Source organism: Danio rerio, chromosome 13, assembly GCF_049306965.1.
Source record: "Danio rerio strain Tuebingen ecotype United States chromosome 13, GRCz12tu, whole genome shotgun sequence".
NCBI classification, from domain to species: domain Eukaryota; kingdom Metazoa; phylum Chordata; class Actinopteri; order Cypriniformes; family Danionidae; genus Danio; species Danio rerio.
Window position 1 is genome coordinate 4,333,745 of NC_133188.1, and position 18,756 is coordinate 4,352,500.

At 34.9% G+C, this 18,756-nt stretch overlaps 3 protein-coding genes across 18 annotated transcripts in view; all 3 read left to right on the forward strand.

Annotated features, from left to right (window-relative positions):
- The window catches only part of sft2d1 (SFT2 domain containing 1), a 36,388-nt gene extending 33,828 nt beyond the window's left edge, over positions 1–2,560 (forward strand). Inside the window, exons 8-9 of one of the 3 annotated variants that reach the window (XR_012388498.1) lie at positions 518–782; positions 945–2,560. Coding sequence is in view for 1 of the 3 variants with exons in the window: in NM_200372.1 (NP_956666.1) it covers positions 518–557 (40 nt within the window). In the remaining 2 variants the exon portion in view is untranslated. 3 annotated transcript variants of the gene reach the window in all.
- Positions 2,561–6,977: 4,417 nt separating this feature from the next.
- Positions 6,978–8,780, forward strand: prr18 (proline rich 18). Its single transcript, XM_005156512.6, has one exon. It carries the CDS (start codon positions 7,090–7,092, stop codon positions 7,849–7,851), a length of 762 nt encoding a protein of 253 aa, XP_005156569.2. The 5' UTR covers positions 6,978–7,089; the 3' UTR covers positions 7,852–8,780.
- A 1,781-nt stretch (positions 8,781–10,561) lies between these two features.
- The window catches only part of si:ch211-130h14.4, a 28,517-nt gene continuing 20,322 nt past the window's right edge, over positions 10,562–18,756 (forward strand). For 5 of the 14 annotated variants that reach the window (XM_073920548.1, XM_073920549.1, XM_073920555.1 and 2 more), the window contains exons 1-4: positions 10,950–11,299; positions 11,417–11,520; positions 16,753–16,890; positions 18,192–18,347. In XM_073920548.1, coding sequence (XP_073776649.1) covers positions 11,440–11,520; positions 16,753–16,890; positions 18,192–18,347 — 375 coding nt within the window. In that variant the 5' untranslated portion in view covers positions 10,950–11,299; positions 11,417–11,439. Of the gene's footprint in view, positions 11,300–11,416; positions 11,521–16,752; positions 16,891–18,191; positions 18,348–18,756 lie in introns of all 14 variants that reach the window. The other 9 variants (XR_012389095.1, XM_073920552.1, XM_073920562.1 and 6 more) reach the window with 5 other exon arrangements.

The following is an 18,756-nucleotide window of genomic DNA, read 5'->3' on the forward strand; positions in this document are numbered from 1 at the left end:
CACTCGGCGACAATGAAGAAAAATCCCCAATTACAAAGACTTAAATTCAATTTTAAAGGGGTAGTTCACCCCAAAATTAAATAAACTCACCTTGACTTGTTCTAAACTAGTTTGAGTTTTTTTCTGTTCTGTTTAATGCAAAAGAAGATATTTTAAAGAATGTTGAAAACCTGTAACTACTGACTTTCATAATATTTTTTTCCTACTATTCCTACTATGGAAATCAATGGTTACAGCTTTCTGACATTCTTCAAAATATCTTCTCCTTCGTCTAACAAAACAAAACTCGCAAGTCAAAAGTGAGTAAATGGTGGCAGAATTTACATTTTGTGCATGAACTATCTCTTTAAGGTAATAAACAATGCTAACAGTCAAGTTATATATAGGTTTATGCAGGATTAAGTATGGATACCTTTATCCATCTGTTACAGTGGATTTTGCTGTGAGCCCCCACCCATATATAATACCCTTTATTGAAGCGTCAATCATAAACATAAATGTGTTGTTGTGTTCACAGGGACGCTGTTATCAAGTGCTGCACCACGTGTTTGAGCTAAAGAATCCAGTATTTCCATCTGAAGACGGGTCCTTCATAACGAGAGTAAACAAAAATCAAACAAACAACACCATAAAGGAATTGTTTTTCTTTTATATTAGAATCTGCCACATTTCTTCATGACCTTTTCAAAAGCATGTCATATTTTGTCCTAATTTTAAGTGAATATTGTGTAATATATAAGGGTTAGTTCACCCAAAAGTAAATTTGCTCAATTTAATGCAGTGTTTCTCAACCACATTTCTGGAGGACCACCAACACTGCATGTTTTGGGTGTCTTCTTTGTCTGTCACACCCATTACAGGTTGTTCAGTCTCTGCTGATGATCTGATGCTTTGAATCAGATGTGTTTGGATAAGAAGACATGGAAAATGTGCAGAGCTGGTAGTCCTCCAGAAACGTGGTTCAGAAAACTGTTTTAATGAACTTTCACTTTTCACAAACCAGTTCGAGTTGCTTTTTTATGTTGAACACAAAAGAAAGCTGGAAACCTGTAACCATTTACTTTCATAGTATTTGTTCTTCATACAATGGAAGTCGATGGTTACTGGTTTTTAACATTTTTCAAACTATCTTCTTTAGTGTTCAACAGTGGAAAGAAACTCTTCAGTGTGAGTAAATGTTCATTTTTGGGATGAACTATCCCTTTAAGAGTGAGTTTGTAATATTTGAATAAATTACAAGCCTTACTTTTTTATTTAGATTTATTTAATGTTTTATTTGTCGTTTTACGTATGCTCTTTGCCTTTCATTTCATAATCCGCCACATTTTTCTTCATCATCATCATCATCATGTGACATGTTTAGTCATAATACCTGTCAAAAGACTTCAAACTCAGTTGTAAGAGCAACAAATAATTACTTGACTTCTCGTTGATCATTTGGAAAAGTTGCAGAAGGTCTATTTTTCTGCTGAATCATCTGTTGAGCTGCATCCCAATCATCACAAATACTGCAGAAGACCTACCGGCCAAGATTCTCATAGAAATCAGTCAAGTTTGGTGAAGGAAAAATCATGGTTTGGGGTTACATTCAGTATGGGGGCGTTTGAGAGATCTGCAGAGAGGATGGTAACATCAACAGCCTGAGGGATCAAGACATTTGTGCTGCCCATTACATTACAAACCACAGGAGAGGGACAATTCTCCAGCAGGATAGCGCTCCTGCTCATACTTCAGCCTCCACATCAAAGCTCCTGAAAGCAAAGAAGGTCAAGGTGCTCCAGGATTGGCCAGCCCAGTCACCAGACATGAACATTATTGAGCATGTCTGGGGTAAGATGAATCCAAAGAATCTTGATGAGCTCTGGAAGTCCTGCAAGAACGCTTTCTTTGCCATTCCAGATGACTTTATTAATCAGTGATTTGAGTCAGTGCAGAGATGTATGGATGCAGTCCTCCAAGCTCATGATGGAGTCAGACACAATATTCATTCTGTTTCCACTGCAGCAGGACTTTATATTCTATACTGGACATTATTTCTGATACGTTACAAGACTTTAGTCTAAGCAAAGTCAGCCCTTACTGTCCTATCTGAATCATTCAAAATCAACTCATGATCATATTTTATTTTGGTGAAATAAGTGTAATCTAGAGGCCTTTGCCATTCATAAAAGCCACTTCTGCTACCAAATGATCAACTAGAAGTCAACTTATTATTTGTTGTTCCTAAAACTTGGATAGGCGACAAGACTTTAGTCAGGCATAGTGTATAATACCTTCTTAAGTTAAGATTGTGTCAAATGTAATATTTGCATATGCATTACATTCATCTCTTTCTATTTACAATTGTTTTATGTAGGATAAATGCTTAACAGCTAATATAATATACTGCCAGTACAAACAGAGTGCAAGAAAGTGCCTTTTTATGATGTTTATGAATGAAATAAAATACTACTGTTCGCTTTTGTACAGAAAAAAAATGCATTTCTACCAAATATATATTAACAAGAAAAACGTTTCACATGAGCCTGTGCACCAAATAAATAACTGCTTTGTTCATTTATCATTTTGTACATTCATTTATCTGCTTTTCAGGACGTTAATGTGTTATAATCTTCTGCCGGATGTGTTCAGAATAATGATGTATGTAATGCGCCAGCCCTAGGGCAGCAGAGACAGCTGTCTAACTACACTGAGTCTCACGAGACAGCTGATTCTAACCCATTGTTTTTCTTTCTTTCTTTGTGTCTAATCTATTAAGCGTGTTGCTATTTAATAAACCAGTATAGGATCGCTTCTATATGCATAATCAAGTTTGTTAGTTACCTCTGAGCATCACATGTTTTTTTTTTTTCATGACCTAATAACCTAGTGTGGCTGGTCTGTTTTTAGACTACCTAAGCAAGGAGACTGTGGTACCACGGATGCGGTTTCCATGACAACTGTACGAGTGCTCCGTTTTCTTGAGCATCCCTCCTCCACTACACACTTCTATGCACATTGCGCATCACGTGTCTGTAATTATTTTGATGAGGGTGTGCGTATATGGCTTTAAAAATACATTAATGGGATAGTTCACCAAAAAAATTAACTCGTTTACGTGATTCTTTCTTCTATTGAACACAAAAGAAGACATTTTGAGTTGAAAATATGTAACCAGAGACTGCCATTGTGGAAATGAACACACTGGAAGTCAATAGTTAGTGGTTTCCAACATTTTTCGAAATATCTTCTTTTGTGTTTAACAGAAGATGGAGATTCATCAAGATTTGAAATAAGTAAATAATGATGGGATTTTCAATTTTGGATGCACTGTCCCTTTAAATCAGAAAGCTTTATATTTAGTGAGGATATGAATTACTGATATGTATATTGATGTCTCTTTTATTTAATTTTTCAATAAAAAATGTAAACAATTAAAACAAAAACCACAGACAATTTTTATTTTAATAATGCCAAAGAGAAGTAAATATTAATAATCAAAAAAAGAGGAAAATTATAAATAAAAAATTAATATTAATAAGAAATTTAAAAACTTATTATTAAGAAAAATAATAATAAATAAATAAAGATGATTTGTAAATAATAATTAAATATAAATAATTAAAATAATAATAACAAATAAATCATAGTAATAAAAATCATTATTTAATAAAAAAATAAATAAGAAAATTTATACAAAATAAATTAGAAAAAAATAATGAAGGTTTATGATGTAATAATCAAAAATAAATAAGTAAAATAATAATAATAAATAAATAAAGTTGGTGGGCATCCCCTGCATAAAAACGTACTGGATAAGTTGGCGATTCATTCTGCTGTGGCGACCACAGATTAATAAAGGGACTAAGCCAACAAGAAAAAATTTATAAAGTTGGCAGTTCATTCTGGTGTAGCGACCCCTGATCGAAAGGGTCTAAGCCAAAGGAAAATGAATGAATGACTAATAAATAAATAGGTAATAGAAATAAAAATGATTAATAATAAGAAATGAATGAATTTTAAAAAATTATAATAAATACATATGAAAAAATAGTAATCAAAAATACATAAGAAAAATATTAAATAAGTTAATAATAATAATAAATAATAGTAAAGATATATATAAATAATAAATTAATCATAAAAATAATAAACCTATATTTTCAAAAAGACAATAAAAATATTTTAAATTAATAATCCAAAATAAATAAATAAAATAATAATAATAATAAATATATTAAGAAATAAATACATAAGAAAAATAATAAATATTTTGAAATATGAAGATTTGTAAATTAATAGTTAAAATTGAATACTTTTAATAAAATTAATAATAATAATAATAATAACAAATAAATAATAGTAAATAAAATATGAATAATAAATTAATAAATCAAATAAATAAAATAATAATAATAATAATACAATTATAATAATAATAATATATTTTAAATATAAAGTGGATTTGTACATGAATAAATAAAATAAAATATATTTAATAATAATAATAATAATAATAATAATAATAATAATCAATTGAATGTGCTGTAAATGCTATCAGCTCTGAAAATTTCACACTTGGCAGGACATCAGCAGCACCAGCTTGCTAACTCTGCTGACGCCATTAGGGATGAATGGGCAAAATTAGGGTTTTTTTTATATTAACCATTCATTTGCAAGAGTGAAAATGCCGTTTTTATTACTACTATTTTAAATAAACTTATCACTTCAGCCACATAATAATAGAAGAAGTATTTCCTTTCGTGTTAGGCATAAAGTCTTTTAATTTAGTTGAAACCCTCAGATTATTACTTCGAAGTATTTATTAAGATTAAATATTTGGACTAATCCCTCTGATTTGATTCTGAAGGCAATCTGTGGACATTGTTTGTGAAAATGGACATCTGTCTTTTGTGTGCCGCTTAACAGTAAGGATAAGCCTATTGATTTTTACCCTCATTTCACTGGGGCTGAGAGACTTCACAGCGCTGGGTGACAGAACAGCTGTCTCTGTCAACTTATAAATGGCTGGAAAGGAGGGCGACAGATCAATAAGCATGGAGGCTGCGTGTCTTTAACCTCCTCTTTTCTAAGTCAAGGTCGCAGAGGAGAAAATATTGACAATCGGCATTTATAAAACAATGTTAATTGGACAATAAAAGTCAATAGGTTAATTTAAACACTTTAAATGTTACTCAAGAGGAGAAAAACAAATGTAGATTTTTGACGTGACGTTGCGTTTTCAGTCACGCATAACAAAAATTGCGACCTTTTTAGTATTTTCACGCAGTTCCTTAAACAATTGAATATTAATTAAGAAAACACTGGGTTGTTTTTCTTATACTGAGGGCTAATTGGATGTAGTAAAGTAGGCATTTTCATTCGGAAATATCTGGAAATAGGTTTTTCACCGTTTTTCTTTCCTATTTTGACGCAGTTCATAGAGAAACGAAATATAAAATGAGAAAAACAGTGGGCGTGGCTTGTTTTTTCTACTGAGAGCAGATTGGATGTAGTAGAGTAGGCATTTCATTCATCAAAGATCTGGAAAAGGCTTTTAGAAGAGTTATTACAACCTAACAGACTTCAACTCCTCACCATTTCTGTTTGTTGTCCAAACTGACAGTTGGAGGGGCGTGGTTAATTATGTTAGACACGCCCAATACTTCAGACAGACGTAAGCTGAGAATTTTATAAATAATAGTCGTAGAAAAATAAATAGTAAATAAATAGTAAAAATGGTTTAAAAAAAAAAAAAAAAAAAATATATATATATATATATATATATATATATATATATATATATATATATATATATATATAGAAAGATAATGAAGATTTGTAAATGAATAATCAAAAGTAAATAAATAACATAAGAATAATAAAATTTATAATAATAAATAAATAAATAAGAAGAAAATTAGAATTAGAAATAAATTGAGTGAAATAAATTATGAGAATTTAATAAATAATAGTTATAGAATATAAATATCCAGTTGAAGTCAGAATTATTAGCCCCCTGAATTAATTTGTTTATTTTTTCCCCATTTTCTGTTTAACGGAGAGAAGATTTTTGCAACACATTTCTAAAGGTTAATTAGGTTAACTAGGCAAGTTAGGGTAATTAGGCAAGTTATTGTATAAAGATGCTTTATTCTGTAGACTATTGAAAAAAATTGCTTTAAGGGGCTAATAATGTTGACCTTAAAATGGGTTTTAAAAAAATAAAAATAAAAACTGCTTATATTCTATCCGAAATAAAACAAATAAGAATTTCTCCAGGAGAAAAAATATTATCATACTGTGAAAATGTCCTTGCTCTGTTAAACATCATTTAGGTAACATATTTAAAAAAATTCAAAGGGGGGTTAATAATTCTGACTTCAACTCTATATATATATATAGAAGGTTGCTGGTTCGAGCCTCGGCTGGCTCAGTTGGCGTTTCTGTGTGGAGTTTGCATGTTCATCCCGTGTTTGCGTGGTTTCCTCCAGGTGCTCCGGTTTCCCCCACAGAAAACATGTAGTATAGTTGAATTGGGTAGGCTAAATTGTCCTCAGTGTATTTGTGTATGAATGTTTCCCAGTGATGGGTTGCAGCTGGAAGGGCATCCGCTGCATAAAACATATGCTGGATAAATTGGCAGTTCACTCCCAGATTAGTAAAGGGACTAGGCCGAAAATAAAATAAATAAATGAATGAATAAATAAATAATAATAAAATTATAAATAATTAGAAATGAATGAAATGAAATATAAATGCAGTAAATTGTTAAAAATACATTTTGTTACAAAAACAATTTTAAAGGACTTTTCAAGTGGAAGACTTGACATGATCATGTAAACTAGATTGTAATATTGTGTATTAATGCAATAAAACCCCTTATTTAGCCTTTTAACAGGCACTTGTGTGAGCATGGCTTTGTTATTACTTTTATGTTGTGGCCACGCCTCTTCCGAATGACACCGTATAAAGCTGCGGAAGCCCCGCCTCCTGTCAGTCTAGCAGTAAACCGCGGAGCGCAGCTTCTTATATCCAAAGATCCGAGGCGAATGGACGCATTTCTCCCATCGATTACGCACCAATTTCCTCCTTTTTTAAGTGTCCAGGATGCCTTTTCCGCCTATAAACCTGCACTCGAGGATTACCTCCCCGAGAAAGGAGCTGTTCAGACGGAAAAAGAGCAGAGATAACGTCGCTCCTCCTCAACAGCCGTTCAGTCAAAGGACAGGAGAGGACAAGGAATCGGAGAAAGATAAGCTCTCCACATCGTGGCCATCGTCCAATTTAAAACAGCTGGGACGAAGCAAGTCGAGCAGAGTCCCTCTGGACCACGAGACGGACAGCAAGCACTCGTGGTTAAGCGTCCCCAAACCCTTGGCTACCTCATGCGAAAGCGTCCCGCGGTCCAGCTCTGGAGAGTCCAGCCATAAATATGCCTCCAGGACCTCTCTGGCGAAAGAAGAAGGCGAGCAGGAGATCCACTTCTCCCTCAGCCTAACCCCCGAAGCCATCCTAGTCATCCAAAAGCGCAATCTGGAGAAGCAGATGATGGCCAAGCAGAAGTGCTGCGCTTCCGCGGATTTGAGACACCGACGGGTTTTCCCATCCAAGAGAGCGCAGGGAGGCTCTAATAATAAGAGCTCGGGCCCTGTGGCCAAACTGGACGGCTCCAATGACATTAGCGCCATCGTGAAGATCTCCCTGCTCAATGATCAGCACAAATACGACGATGTGGAGTACGAGGAGGAGGACGGAGACGTGGACGAGACTGTGATGAGGAAATGTAAAGAGTGGCTTAAAGGTGTGGAGAGTGCTGCTGCCTTTGGGAAAGTCGATAAGCTGTCGTCTTTGCCTCATCTTAAAAGTTGATAATCTCAACTAGCCAACAACAAAATTAGAGAAAGGTCCACTGTGAAGACTTCAGGCCACGAGTGATGTGTCAAACGCAAAAGTCACCTATACATTCTGCTTTCCAGGGGCCACAGCACGCGTTCTTGCTTTGAAAACAGCTGGACGGATTGCGTCGATGTGGATAAGGTGTTTGTAGCCTATATGTTTTTATTTGGACACCGGCTTAAAATGCAAGGCCCATTTCCATTGGATGAATGTATACATAGAGCAAGGGGGACAATGTATAAATGGAACAATGGACTATATATATATATATATATATATATATATATATATATATATATATATATATATATATATATATATATATATATATATATAGGATTAACAGGTATAGGCCAACTCCTGTTAATATAATTTTGAACGCAAGAACGCGTCCTATGCGTAAATGCGTAATGCGAAAATACACTCAGCTGATCTGACTGGAATGTTTTCTGCACTGAGACTTTGGCTATTGGTGATCACTCAGAGAATTTTGTTTATCTTATTTGCAGGTGACCTTTACACGTTGACTGAGAAACAGTAGTGTTTTTTTGCACATCGCTATTGTTTTCACTTTGATTGACTGAATGAACGATGCGGGCTGTGTTACAAACTGTGGACAATGTCGATCGTGGAAATGCATCCCGAGGATCTGATCTTTCCTTTGTGCCAGAAAACAATAGATGTCACACTGTCTGAGAGCCTTAGAACGAACACTTACTTAATAGCCCATATGAGACCTGTTAAAAGTTTGTCTATATGGCTAATATACACTGGAGGACTGTTTGATCGACAAAACCAGCTGTGTACAGTATTTATTTTGCCATGTGGAGGTGTGTTTATATGCTGTGTGTTGTTCCAAGTCATTTTTAAGGATTCTGGTAATAAAACTGAAAAGATGATAATGGCATTTCTTGAATCTTTTACAAATTGGTTTATGCAAATCACTTATGACCTTATATGTGGTTCTTAAGTATAGGCCTATTTAATTTTTGTGATTGGTTCTGTGGTCCATATGCAGTTTTTTCATAACGATCTTAGTTCTTTACAGTTGAAGTCAGAATTATTAGCCTCCTGTATATTCACGGGCGGATTTAGCGAATTGGGGGCCCTAGGCAACTCCAGCCATGGGGCCCAAGTCCTGATGCACCCTACTTTTATTTAATTTGCAGTTATTTAGCAGTTTTTATACGACTTTATTCTGCTGAACGCAATATAATATAGTAAGAAAACCTGTAACCATTGATTTTAATAGTGAAAACAAATACCAGGGAAGTCAATGGTTACAGATTTCTAGCTTTGTTCAAAATATCTTTGTTTTGTGCTCAACAGAAGGATGAAACTCAAACATGTTTGGAACAAGTGAAGGATGAGTAAAAGATGAAAGAATTTCCATTTTTGTGTGAACTATCCTTTTAAACACCTTAACACATTGTAGAACACAATGTATACTGTTTACTTAAAAACATAAGTTAAAAAAATTAAGTTAAAAATATCTTCATATGACTTAACAGAATGATTTTTTACTATTGTAACATAAGCATGTATACTGAACAAACTGTATTTTTTTTATTCACAATACAATGAGAAATAAATAATAATTTAATTTATTATAAAGATCTGTAACTGTAAGCTGACCTTTACACTGTAACAGCAAGATGACACTTTGTTTAATTTAAGAGCAGGGAATAAATGAGTCCGAGAAGACAACAGAAGACTCGAGGCAGGTCTGTATGAATGATGAAAGATGATGGAACACTCTGGATGGGTTAAGCTGTGGACTTTTTTTAACAATGTAGATGATTCCTCTGGAAACTTGGTAGTAAGGGTCCTCTTGAGAGACATCCTATTGATAAAAGAAAAAAGAATGCAAATATTATTATACTAGTTAAATTACTCAGAAAACAGAAAAAGGCAAGATTATGAAAATAGGCAATAGGTAGATTCATGTAGACAAACAACCCACCTTTGTCTGACGTAAGAGCTCAGCCAAAAGCTGACCAGCAACATGGTTTCTTTTCCTGAAGAGCTCATCAAATTTGGAGAGTAATTTTAAGAGCATTGTGGAAGCTCTCTGAGATCTTTGCCCACCACTTGATTGAAGATGAAATTAACCTGAAATACCCTACTGAAAAATCCAGCTTAAACCAGCCTAGGCTGGTTGGCTGGTTTTAGCTGATTGACCAGGCTGGTTTTAGAGGGGTTTTGGCCATTTCCAGGCTGGTTTCCAGCCATTTCCAGCCTGGTCTTAGCTGGTCAGGCTGGAAAATGACCAGCCAAATCCAGCTAAAACCAGCTTGACCAGCCTGGTTTAAGCTGGACATAGCTGGTTTTGGCTGTACTGCCAGCTTGGCTAGGCTGGACAAGCTGGTTTTAGCTGGTCATGTCCCAGCCTGACCAGCTAAGACCAGGCTGGAAATGGCTGAAAACCAGACTGGAAGTGGCCAAAACCCCTCTAAAATCAGCCTGGTCGACCAGCTAAAACCAGCCAACCAGCTTAGGCTGGTTTAAGCTGGATTTTTCAGCAGGGATAAAAACAAAAGCAAAACAAAACAGTTATGTTCCTTGTGTATTTCAGTCCTGTGTGCTTTGAACGTTACAATCTTTTTAAGAGCACACGACTTTATAATTTACTTTTAAATGTATACACATTGTGCAAGTGAATTGAGTAATAAACCTCAGAACAATACTCAGCAAAGCCACATGACAGACAGCTGAACTTAACTGCTATATTTGAAAAAGGGAAAATATAATTGGAAGGCTAATAATTTTGGCTTCAAGTGCAAACTATATATCTTAACACGATCGGTTTTAAAATAAGGAATTAGCCTATATGGAAAACAAAAACATAGCAAACACTTTTGCTAATGACATCGTGGCCTGTCAAGTAGACTAGATTTCTTACAAATTCGTTAATTAATGAATTATTAATTGAATAAAACATGAGCACGACAAGACTACAATGAAGAAATAAGTGAAATGAATGGGTTATAAGCTGTCAAAAGGACTGAGGTTGTGAAAGCTCGCGCTATGGCAACGATAGGCTAGTCACTGCTTTGCTCTCTTCTTTCTGTGGAGTAGCTAGCTGTCACCATGGAGACGTGTTTGACGCTACATCGAGATAGTAATTCAGAAAACTGCTAATTCTTCAGGTTTAGGAAGTTGCTTAGATTTTAACATCTAATATAAAGTAATCACAGTGTCGTGTGTAATTATAAACTGGTAGAAATGCGTTTACATGACTAATACTTGAAGAAGAATGTATTAGTTAATAATTAATAATATCAAACGCTTCAGAGAGCTGATTTCTCTCGCTAAACTGGTAGGTCTTTTTTTAATTTCGGGCTTATCTTTATTATTTGTGCGATTTTAACGTTTAAGTATTTATATTTCGTGTATTTTAACTACAGAATAACTAATGCAGGTGGGTGACACTTTATTTATTCTCCCATTTTGAAATATAACTGCAAAAAAAGTGTTTGTATGGAAGCAAAATTGGAGCACATCATTAAAACTTAATATCTTCATATCTTATTTTCAGAGTCCGCTGGTCTGATTTTGGCGATGAAAACTGAAGATATTTATCATGAAAGCTCTCTTCCACCTATTTTGGACTCTTACCAGTCAGCACTGTGTCCAGACAAGGTTTGTTTGTATTCAATAATACAATTATATTGGATGGAATAACAATACATGCCATTGATTAACCATTATAATGCAATGTTTCACACAAATTAACAAAAAAGCAGATTCCCCCTAAATTTCAGGTTTTATCTGTCTTAAAATGTCTAATTTCACCATTCCACAATTTAAGTGTACTTGAAAGGTCTTAATGTAGAGCAGAAAGACTTAAATTCTTAAAGTGGCATAAAAAATCTTGATTGCACTGAAATAAATAAATACATACATAAGTAAATAAGTAAGAATGTTTGGCTCTGTGTTATTTTTGTATTTACTTATGGATATATTTATTGATTTCTTAGGTAGTTTATCCTAAATTGAAAATTCATCATTTACTCATCCTTTACTTGTTCCCAATATGTTTTCCTCCTTTGGCCCAAATTATTGAATTAAATGCAGAGTGTTATCATGTTAGAAACAGTTCCAGCTCTAAATATTTCTAAACATCTCTTGAAGCTTTAAATCTTTACCTGAAATAATCATGTAAATGTTTTGTTTAAATTTTAATACGTGATATTTTTTATCTGAAACCTTTTGTGCTGCCATTTTGGCCTGGACCCCTTGGTAGAGGAGATGCATTTCTCAATGGGAAATTCCTGGTAAAATAAAGGATAAAGAAATAAAAATGAGTTTCTTTCTTCTGTTGGACAACTAAACGATATACTGAAGAATATTGAAAACCTGTAACCAATGACTTATAGTAATTGTTTTTCCTGTGGAAGTCAATGGTTACAGGTTTTCAGCTTTTTTTCCAAAATATTTTTTTTTGTGTATTTAAGAGTAGTAAGAAACCACTTGAGGGAGAGTAAATAGTGAGTAAATTGTAAATTTGGGTTAAACATTCCTTTAGCTCAAGATAAGTTTACTTGATGCAAGTTGTTTTCTGAGAAATCTTCTAAAATTAAGTTTGTTTATGCTTAAGCAAGAAAGAAATCTGTCATGGTATAGGTATAAAACTTATTTCCTGATTGAAACCAGAGGGGATTTGTTCTTATTTTAATTACACAAAGGTAGTATTTTTAGTAGTGCCATATACAGTTGAAGTTAGAATTATTAGCCCTCCTTTGTATTTTTTATTTATTTATTTATTTTTTTAATATTTCCCAAAAGATGTTTAACAGATTCAGGAATTTTTCCCAGTATTTCCTATATTATTTTTTCTTCTGGAAAAGTCTTTTGTTTTATTTACTGTGTGAAACATATGCTGGATAAAACTGCGGTCACACTTGACTTTTTCCCCTATAGACTTCCATTCTTACGCACGTGAATGCATCAGACCGGAAACGCAGGGTCATGCATCAAGTTTCGCAGGTTGCTGCGGTGCAAAGTTTAAGCTTGGTGAACTCTGACCTGCAAAATCGCATCAAATGACGGCGTGAGAACAATCGAGGATCAAAACATGACATCTCTGAACAGAAATTTAAAACATGGAGCAATCACTCGCTTTTGAACATGTCTAATAAGCTTGTTGAATCACACCCCTTTTCGCAGCGCCGCACGACAGAATATCGCATGCTCAAACTCTAATGTGACCGCAGCTTAAGTTGGCTTTTCATTCTGCTGTGGCAACCCCTGATGATTACAGGGACTAAGGTGAAGAAAAATGAATGAATGAATAAATGAATGAAATAATGAATGAATCCAACTATTGTTTTGGTTAGTTGTTTGCTTAAAAAAAAACTATAAATATATTGGTATATATGATCTTGTAAGGGAAATATGTAAATAGATTAATTAATACCAAAAAAAGGCATATAATTTTGACTCCAAGTTAATGGTTCTTCAGACACACAATCAAGCTCTACATTTGTCTCAATTCATTCAGTTCACTGCTTTGGTTCCGAGTGTCTGCTCAGCTTACATCATCTTTGAAACTCATACAATCCCATTTTTGTGTCGTGTTCTTCATTATGGAAAACAGAAGAACAGGGAAAGTAAATGGGCAACTGTTGTTTTGGTTTCCCGGGATACAACCAGCAACACAGACCGCGAGGTCACCTTCACAAGTTCCTCTGAATAGTCAAACGTCACACATTCATTACCCTATTATGTTCAGTTCTTTGTACTTCTGTATTCTTTTTCCTAAATAAAAAGTCTGTTCTAGTTTTCTGGCTCAAGAGGCCCTCACAGGTTGTTCTTGTGGTGAAAAAGAACATTCCTGACTAAATCGAAGTGGTCATTTTGACCCTATTAAACAGCTCAATCTGATAGAGTCACTGTAAAACATACTGGGTTTCACTCAATTCCTTCATGTTGTTCCAACACACATCTATTAAGTTAACTGTTTTTACAAATTTAAGTGGATTGAACATAAAACAACTAAGTTGTCTAAAAAACTCTCAGGAATTGTGTATAGAGTATAGAATATAAAGTCATACTGCAGTGGAAACAGAATGAATATTGTGTCTGACTCCATCATGAGCTTGGAGGACTGCATCCATACATCTCTGCACTGACTCAAATCACTGATTAATAAAGTCATCTGGAATGGCAAAGAAAGCGTTCTTGCAGGACTCCCAGAGCTCATAGAGATTCTTTTGATTCATCTGCAATGCCTCCTCCTTCATCTTACCTCAGACATGCTTAATAATGTTCATTTCTGGTGACTGGGCTGGCCAATCCTGGAGCACCTTGACCTTCTTTGCTTTCAGGAGCTTTGATGTGGAGGCTGAAGTATGAGGAGCGCTATCCTGCTGGAGAATAGCCCTCTCCTGTGGTTTGTAATGTAATGAGCAGCAAAAATGTCTTGATACCTCAGGCTGTTGAATTTAACTGTAGTCGCTTGTTTTCTTACATGTTTCTGTTGTCACTTTAAAGCATTTGAGATCATGTTATTTGAGCATCCTATAAATTCTTGGGTAACACTTAATTTTAATGTTCCATTTAAGTTTTAGTAGACTGTCTGCTTAATATCTGTTGATATTGCTCCTTCAACAGACATTTAACTGACTATAACAAACTTTGCAAGTAGATGTCAATTTACACTAACTCTACACCCAACCTAACAGACTACTTATAATTTAATAAAAATTAGTTGGCATGTAGATGCAATGTAACTTAAATTCAACAAACAGACTATCAAAATAAAGTGTGACCAATTCTTGCACTTCATCTTTTACCATCTCCATTCAATTTATTAAATTTAAACTTAAATTACGTTGTTATTCTGAACAATATTTGCAATGTTTAAATACATATGCATTTATATTTATACTTCTGATACAGAGCTGTAATCATTTTTTTTAGAAATGTTCTGAATTTTTTAAATACATGGAAGGAAACGAGCATCAAACTGCCAGTTAAACATTATTTTGAATACACAGGACATCATTTGCATGTGCTCCGAACCTTTGAAACAATTCAAGCTATGCAGTAAATGTCAAAGCTTAACCATTGCTCACTGTTGCTCACCTGCCAATATTTCCAAAACATTCCTTAGTCAGTGGTGCGCAGGAAACATTGTCTAACAGTAAGTGCTCAGAATCATAATAGACCAGGGTTACATAAGAAGTGGCAGCAGGGCATTATAGTTGTCCTGGACTGTCACATATAAGGGTGCCAAACAACAACAGCCTTGTGAAATGGTTTTCAGGAATGCACAACAGAGATTACCAAAAATTCCATTGGTGTGCTTGATTGTTTAAGTATTAAAATGATTAATTGTTAATTAATTCAAATATAAATTTAAAGTGTATGAGCCACACATAAAGTGGCTATAAAATGATCATAAACACACGTTAATAATAATAATACTCACACAAAAAACTTCACTACAGAATAAACACTCACCGGCCACTTTATTAGGTACACCTTACTAGTACCGGGATGGACCTGCTTTTGCCTTCAGAACTGCCTTAATCCTCCGTGGCATAGATTCAGCAAGGTACTGGAAATATTCCTCATAGATTTTGATCTGTATTGACATCAGCATCACACAGTTGCTGCAGATTTGTCGGCTGCACATCCGTGATGTGAATCTGCCATTCTAGCACATCCCAAAGGTGCTCTATTGGACTGAGACTTGGTGACTGTGGAGGCCGTTTAAGTACAGTGAACTCACTGTCATGTTCAAGAAACCAGTCTGAATATTTGCACTTTATGACATGGTGTGTTGTCCTGCTGGAAGTAGCCATCAGAAGATGGGTACACTGTGGTCATAAAGAGATGGACACAATTCTCAATTGGTACTAATGCAACCAGGCAACGTTTCTCCAATCTTCTATTGTCCAATTTTGGTGAGCCGGTGCCAATTGTAGCCTCAGTTTCCTGTTCTTAGCTGACAGAAATGGCACCCGGTGTGGTCTTCTGCTGCTGTAGTCCATCTGTCTCAAGGTTGGATGAGTTGTGCATTCAGTAATGCTCTTCTGCTGACCTCGGTTGTATCGAGTGGTTATTTGAGATACTGTTGCCTTTCTATCAGCTGGAACCAGTCTGGCCATTCTCCTCTGAGCTCTGGCATCAACAAGGCATTTACACCCACAGAACTGCCGCTCACTGGATATTTTCTCTTTTTCTGACCATTCTCTGTGAACCCTAGAGATGGTTGTGCGTGAAAATCCCAGTAGATCAGCAGTTTCTGAAATACTCAGACCAGCCTGTCTGGCACCAACAACCATGCCACGTTCAGAGTCACTCAAATACCCTTTCTTCCTCATTATGATACTCGGTTTGAACTGCAGCAGATTGTCTTGACCATGTCTACATGCCTAAATGCATTGAGTTGCTGCCTTGTGATTGGCTGATAAGAAATTTGCGTCAATGAGTAGTTGGACAGGTGTATCCAATAAAGTGGCTGGTGAGTGTACATTAATATGTTATTGGAACTCTCATCTTTTATCCATCCATTCAACTCTCTGTCTGACCAGCTGTCTGTTTATTTGTTTGTTTTATGTATGATTTTATATATGATGTTTCATTATTATTATTACAAAAGGGTGGAGAAATGCACACTTTGTGCACAACATTTCATCAGGAAAATGTAGACAGTAAGAATAACACTCATTCATGGTAAAATCTCTTGGCATCTTGTAGCTTATTTGCACTCTTTTAGTGACATTTGATAATGATTACTGGCAGATTCAGGGAAACCCACATTCAATTACTCACTGGATTGCTGTGATCTCTGTGACAACAGAAACAAGAGCGCAGCTGCTGTTGTGTTTTTGTCATGGAAGTGTGAATTTTCTCTCTATAAAGGCAGCCGGTTTATTTGAATATCAGAGGCAGAGGAGACGGCAAAGCTCCAGCAGAAGTGGGCCAATCACCAAGAGTTCTGCTAATGTTGTGGATGCTGATCCAGGACTTGAGAGAAAACGAAAAGCTCTTCTAGATCAGGTACTAGCAATATTCCTAGCAGAATATATTCATATGAACTGTTCAATATTCATATGAACTGTAGACAGTTCAACCCTGATTATTTAAAGGAACACAGATGAGTTTTTACCATTTTTGAGTATATTTAACTGATCTCTGGGTCTGCCAGGAGCACATTTAGCTTAGCTTAGCATAGATCATTGAATCAGATTAGACCATTAGCATCTCCCTCTAACCTCTGTAGTTACTGAAAGATTGCTATTTCCCAGTTGAGTTTTTTTTTTTTATACGTTTATCTTGTCTCTAAAGTACTTTTAGCTTAGCTTAGCATAGATCATTGAATCAAATTAGACCACTAGTATCTTGCTCTAACCTCTGTATTAGAAAATGAAAAGTTGCATTTTCAATGTTGTTACTTTTTAAAAAATATTTTTAGCTGATCACTGGAGTACTTTTAGCTTAGCATATATAATTAAATCAGATTAGACTAGATCTTGCTCTAAGCCCTGTAGTTAGGAAATAAAAAGTTGATATTTTCACAGTTGAGTTATTCATTTTTTAAAATCATATATATTTAGATAATAGACCATTAGCATCACGCTCTAACCTCTGTAGTTAGAAAATGAAAACTGCTATAATGCTTAAACCAGGCTGGTCAAGGTGGTTTTAGCTGGTCATTTTCCAGCCTGACCAGCTAAGACCAGGCTGGAAATGGCTGGAAAACAGCCTGGAAGGGGCAAAACCCCTCTAAAAACAGGCTGGTCCACCAGCTGAAATCAACAAACCAGCTTAGGCTGGTTTAAGCTGTTTTTTTCAGCAGGGAGATCGGATAAATATAGTAAAAATGGTAAAACTCAAATGTAGTTGATGTATAAAACGGGTTAGGGTTATTATTTGACATATAGAGTGTTTTTTTAGGGCAATCTGCCTAAACTGACCCTAAATTGAAGCACATAATTGGGCCAATTAGCAATTAAGATGCCCTCACAGACTTAAAGAGAAGCTGCATGACAGAACAAAGCCTGATTACCACAGACACTAGTGAAGTAAAAGGAAACCTCACCTGTGTCGAAAAGGAGAACTTATAATGAATAGTTTTAGTATTTTAATGTAGCCTACACATTTGAATTTTATATTGAGGAATTATAATAAAATTGAATCTAATAATCTCATTAATAGCGTTTAAACAGTTCACCTAAAGGATCAAGTTGTTAATAAGCAATAAGATGGTGTGTTCTCTGTGAATTAATATTGTGTATGAATAAATCCCTAGCTCTCCTTTGTTTTGTCTAACGTTTTGTTCTGCTGTTCTTATATTGCAGCGCCATCTAGAGACATACTACAAAATACACCACTTGAAGGACATGCTTGGATATCAATACGCTGCTTTACTGAAGGAAAAAGTTGAAAGACAAAGGCAAGAGATGAAGTCTCCTGTTCCAGATAATTCCAGACTTACAGAAGGACTTAAAAAGCAGGTAAATCCTCCTGTAATCGCTGATTTATATGCTACTTCAGATTAGCAATAACAAATAGTGTTGCTGATTGTCGCCTGTAGAGGGCAGTGCTGGGGAAAACACTGACAAACTTCAGAGAAATGAGTTTCCAACGTTTTGATTTGTTTTTTCTCATTAAACTTTGTTTTTGTTCATAAAAATGACGTACACGAAAAAATAATGACTTTGCCAAATATACTTAGTTTTACGCTATTTCTTTATGCTTATTTTAAACGTCTTACATGTTTTAGGCTATGACTATTCTAAGTGAATATTGTTTTTTTTTTAATATACAAGTTTTGCTTTTCATTAACGTTAGCTTTTCATTTCATTAGCACCATTCTGTACAAAAGAATTATACAGTATAGGTGACATTTTCTTGTAGATGTTC

Coding starts and splice junctions, on each gene's coding strand:
- prr18 (XM_005156512.6), top strand. CDS start 7,090: ATGCCTTTTCCGCCTATAAACCTGCACTCGAGGATTACCTCCCCGAGA.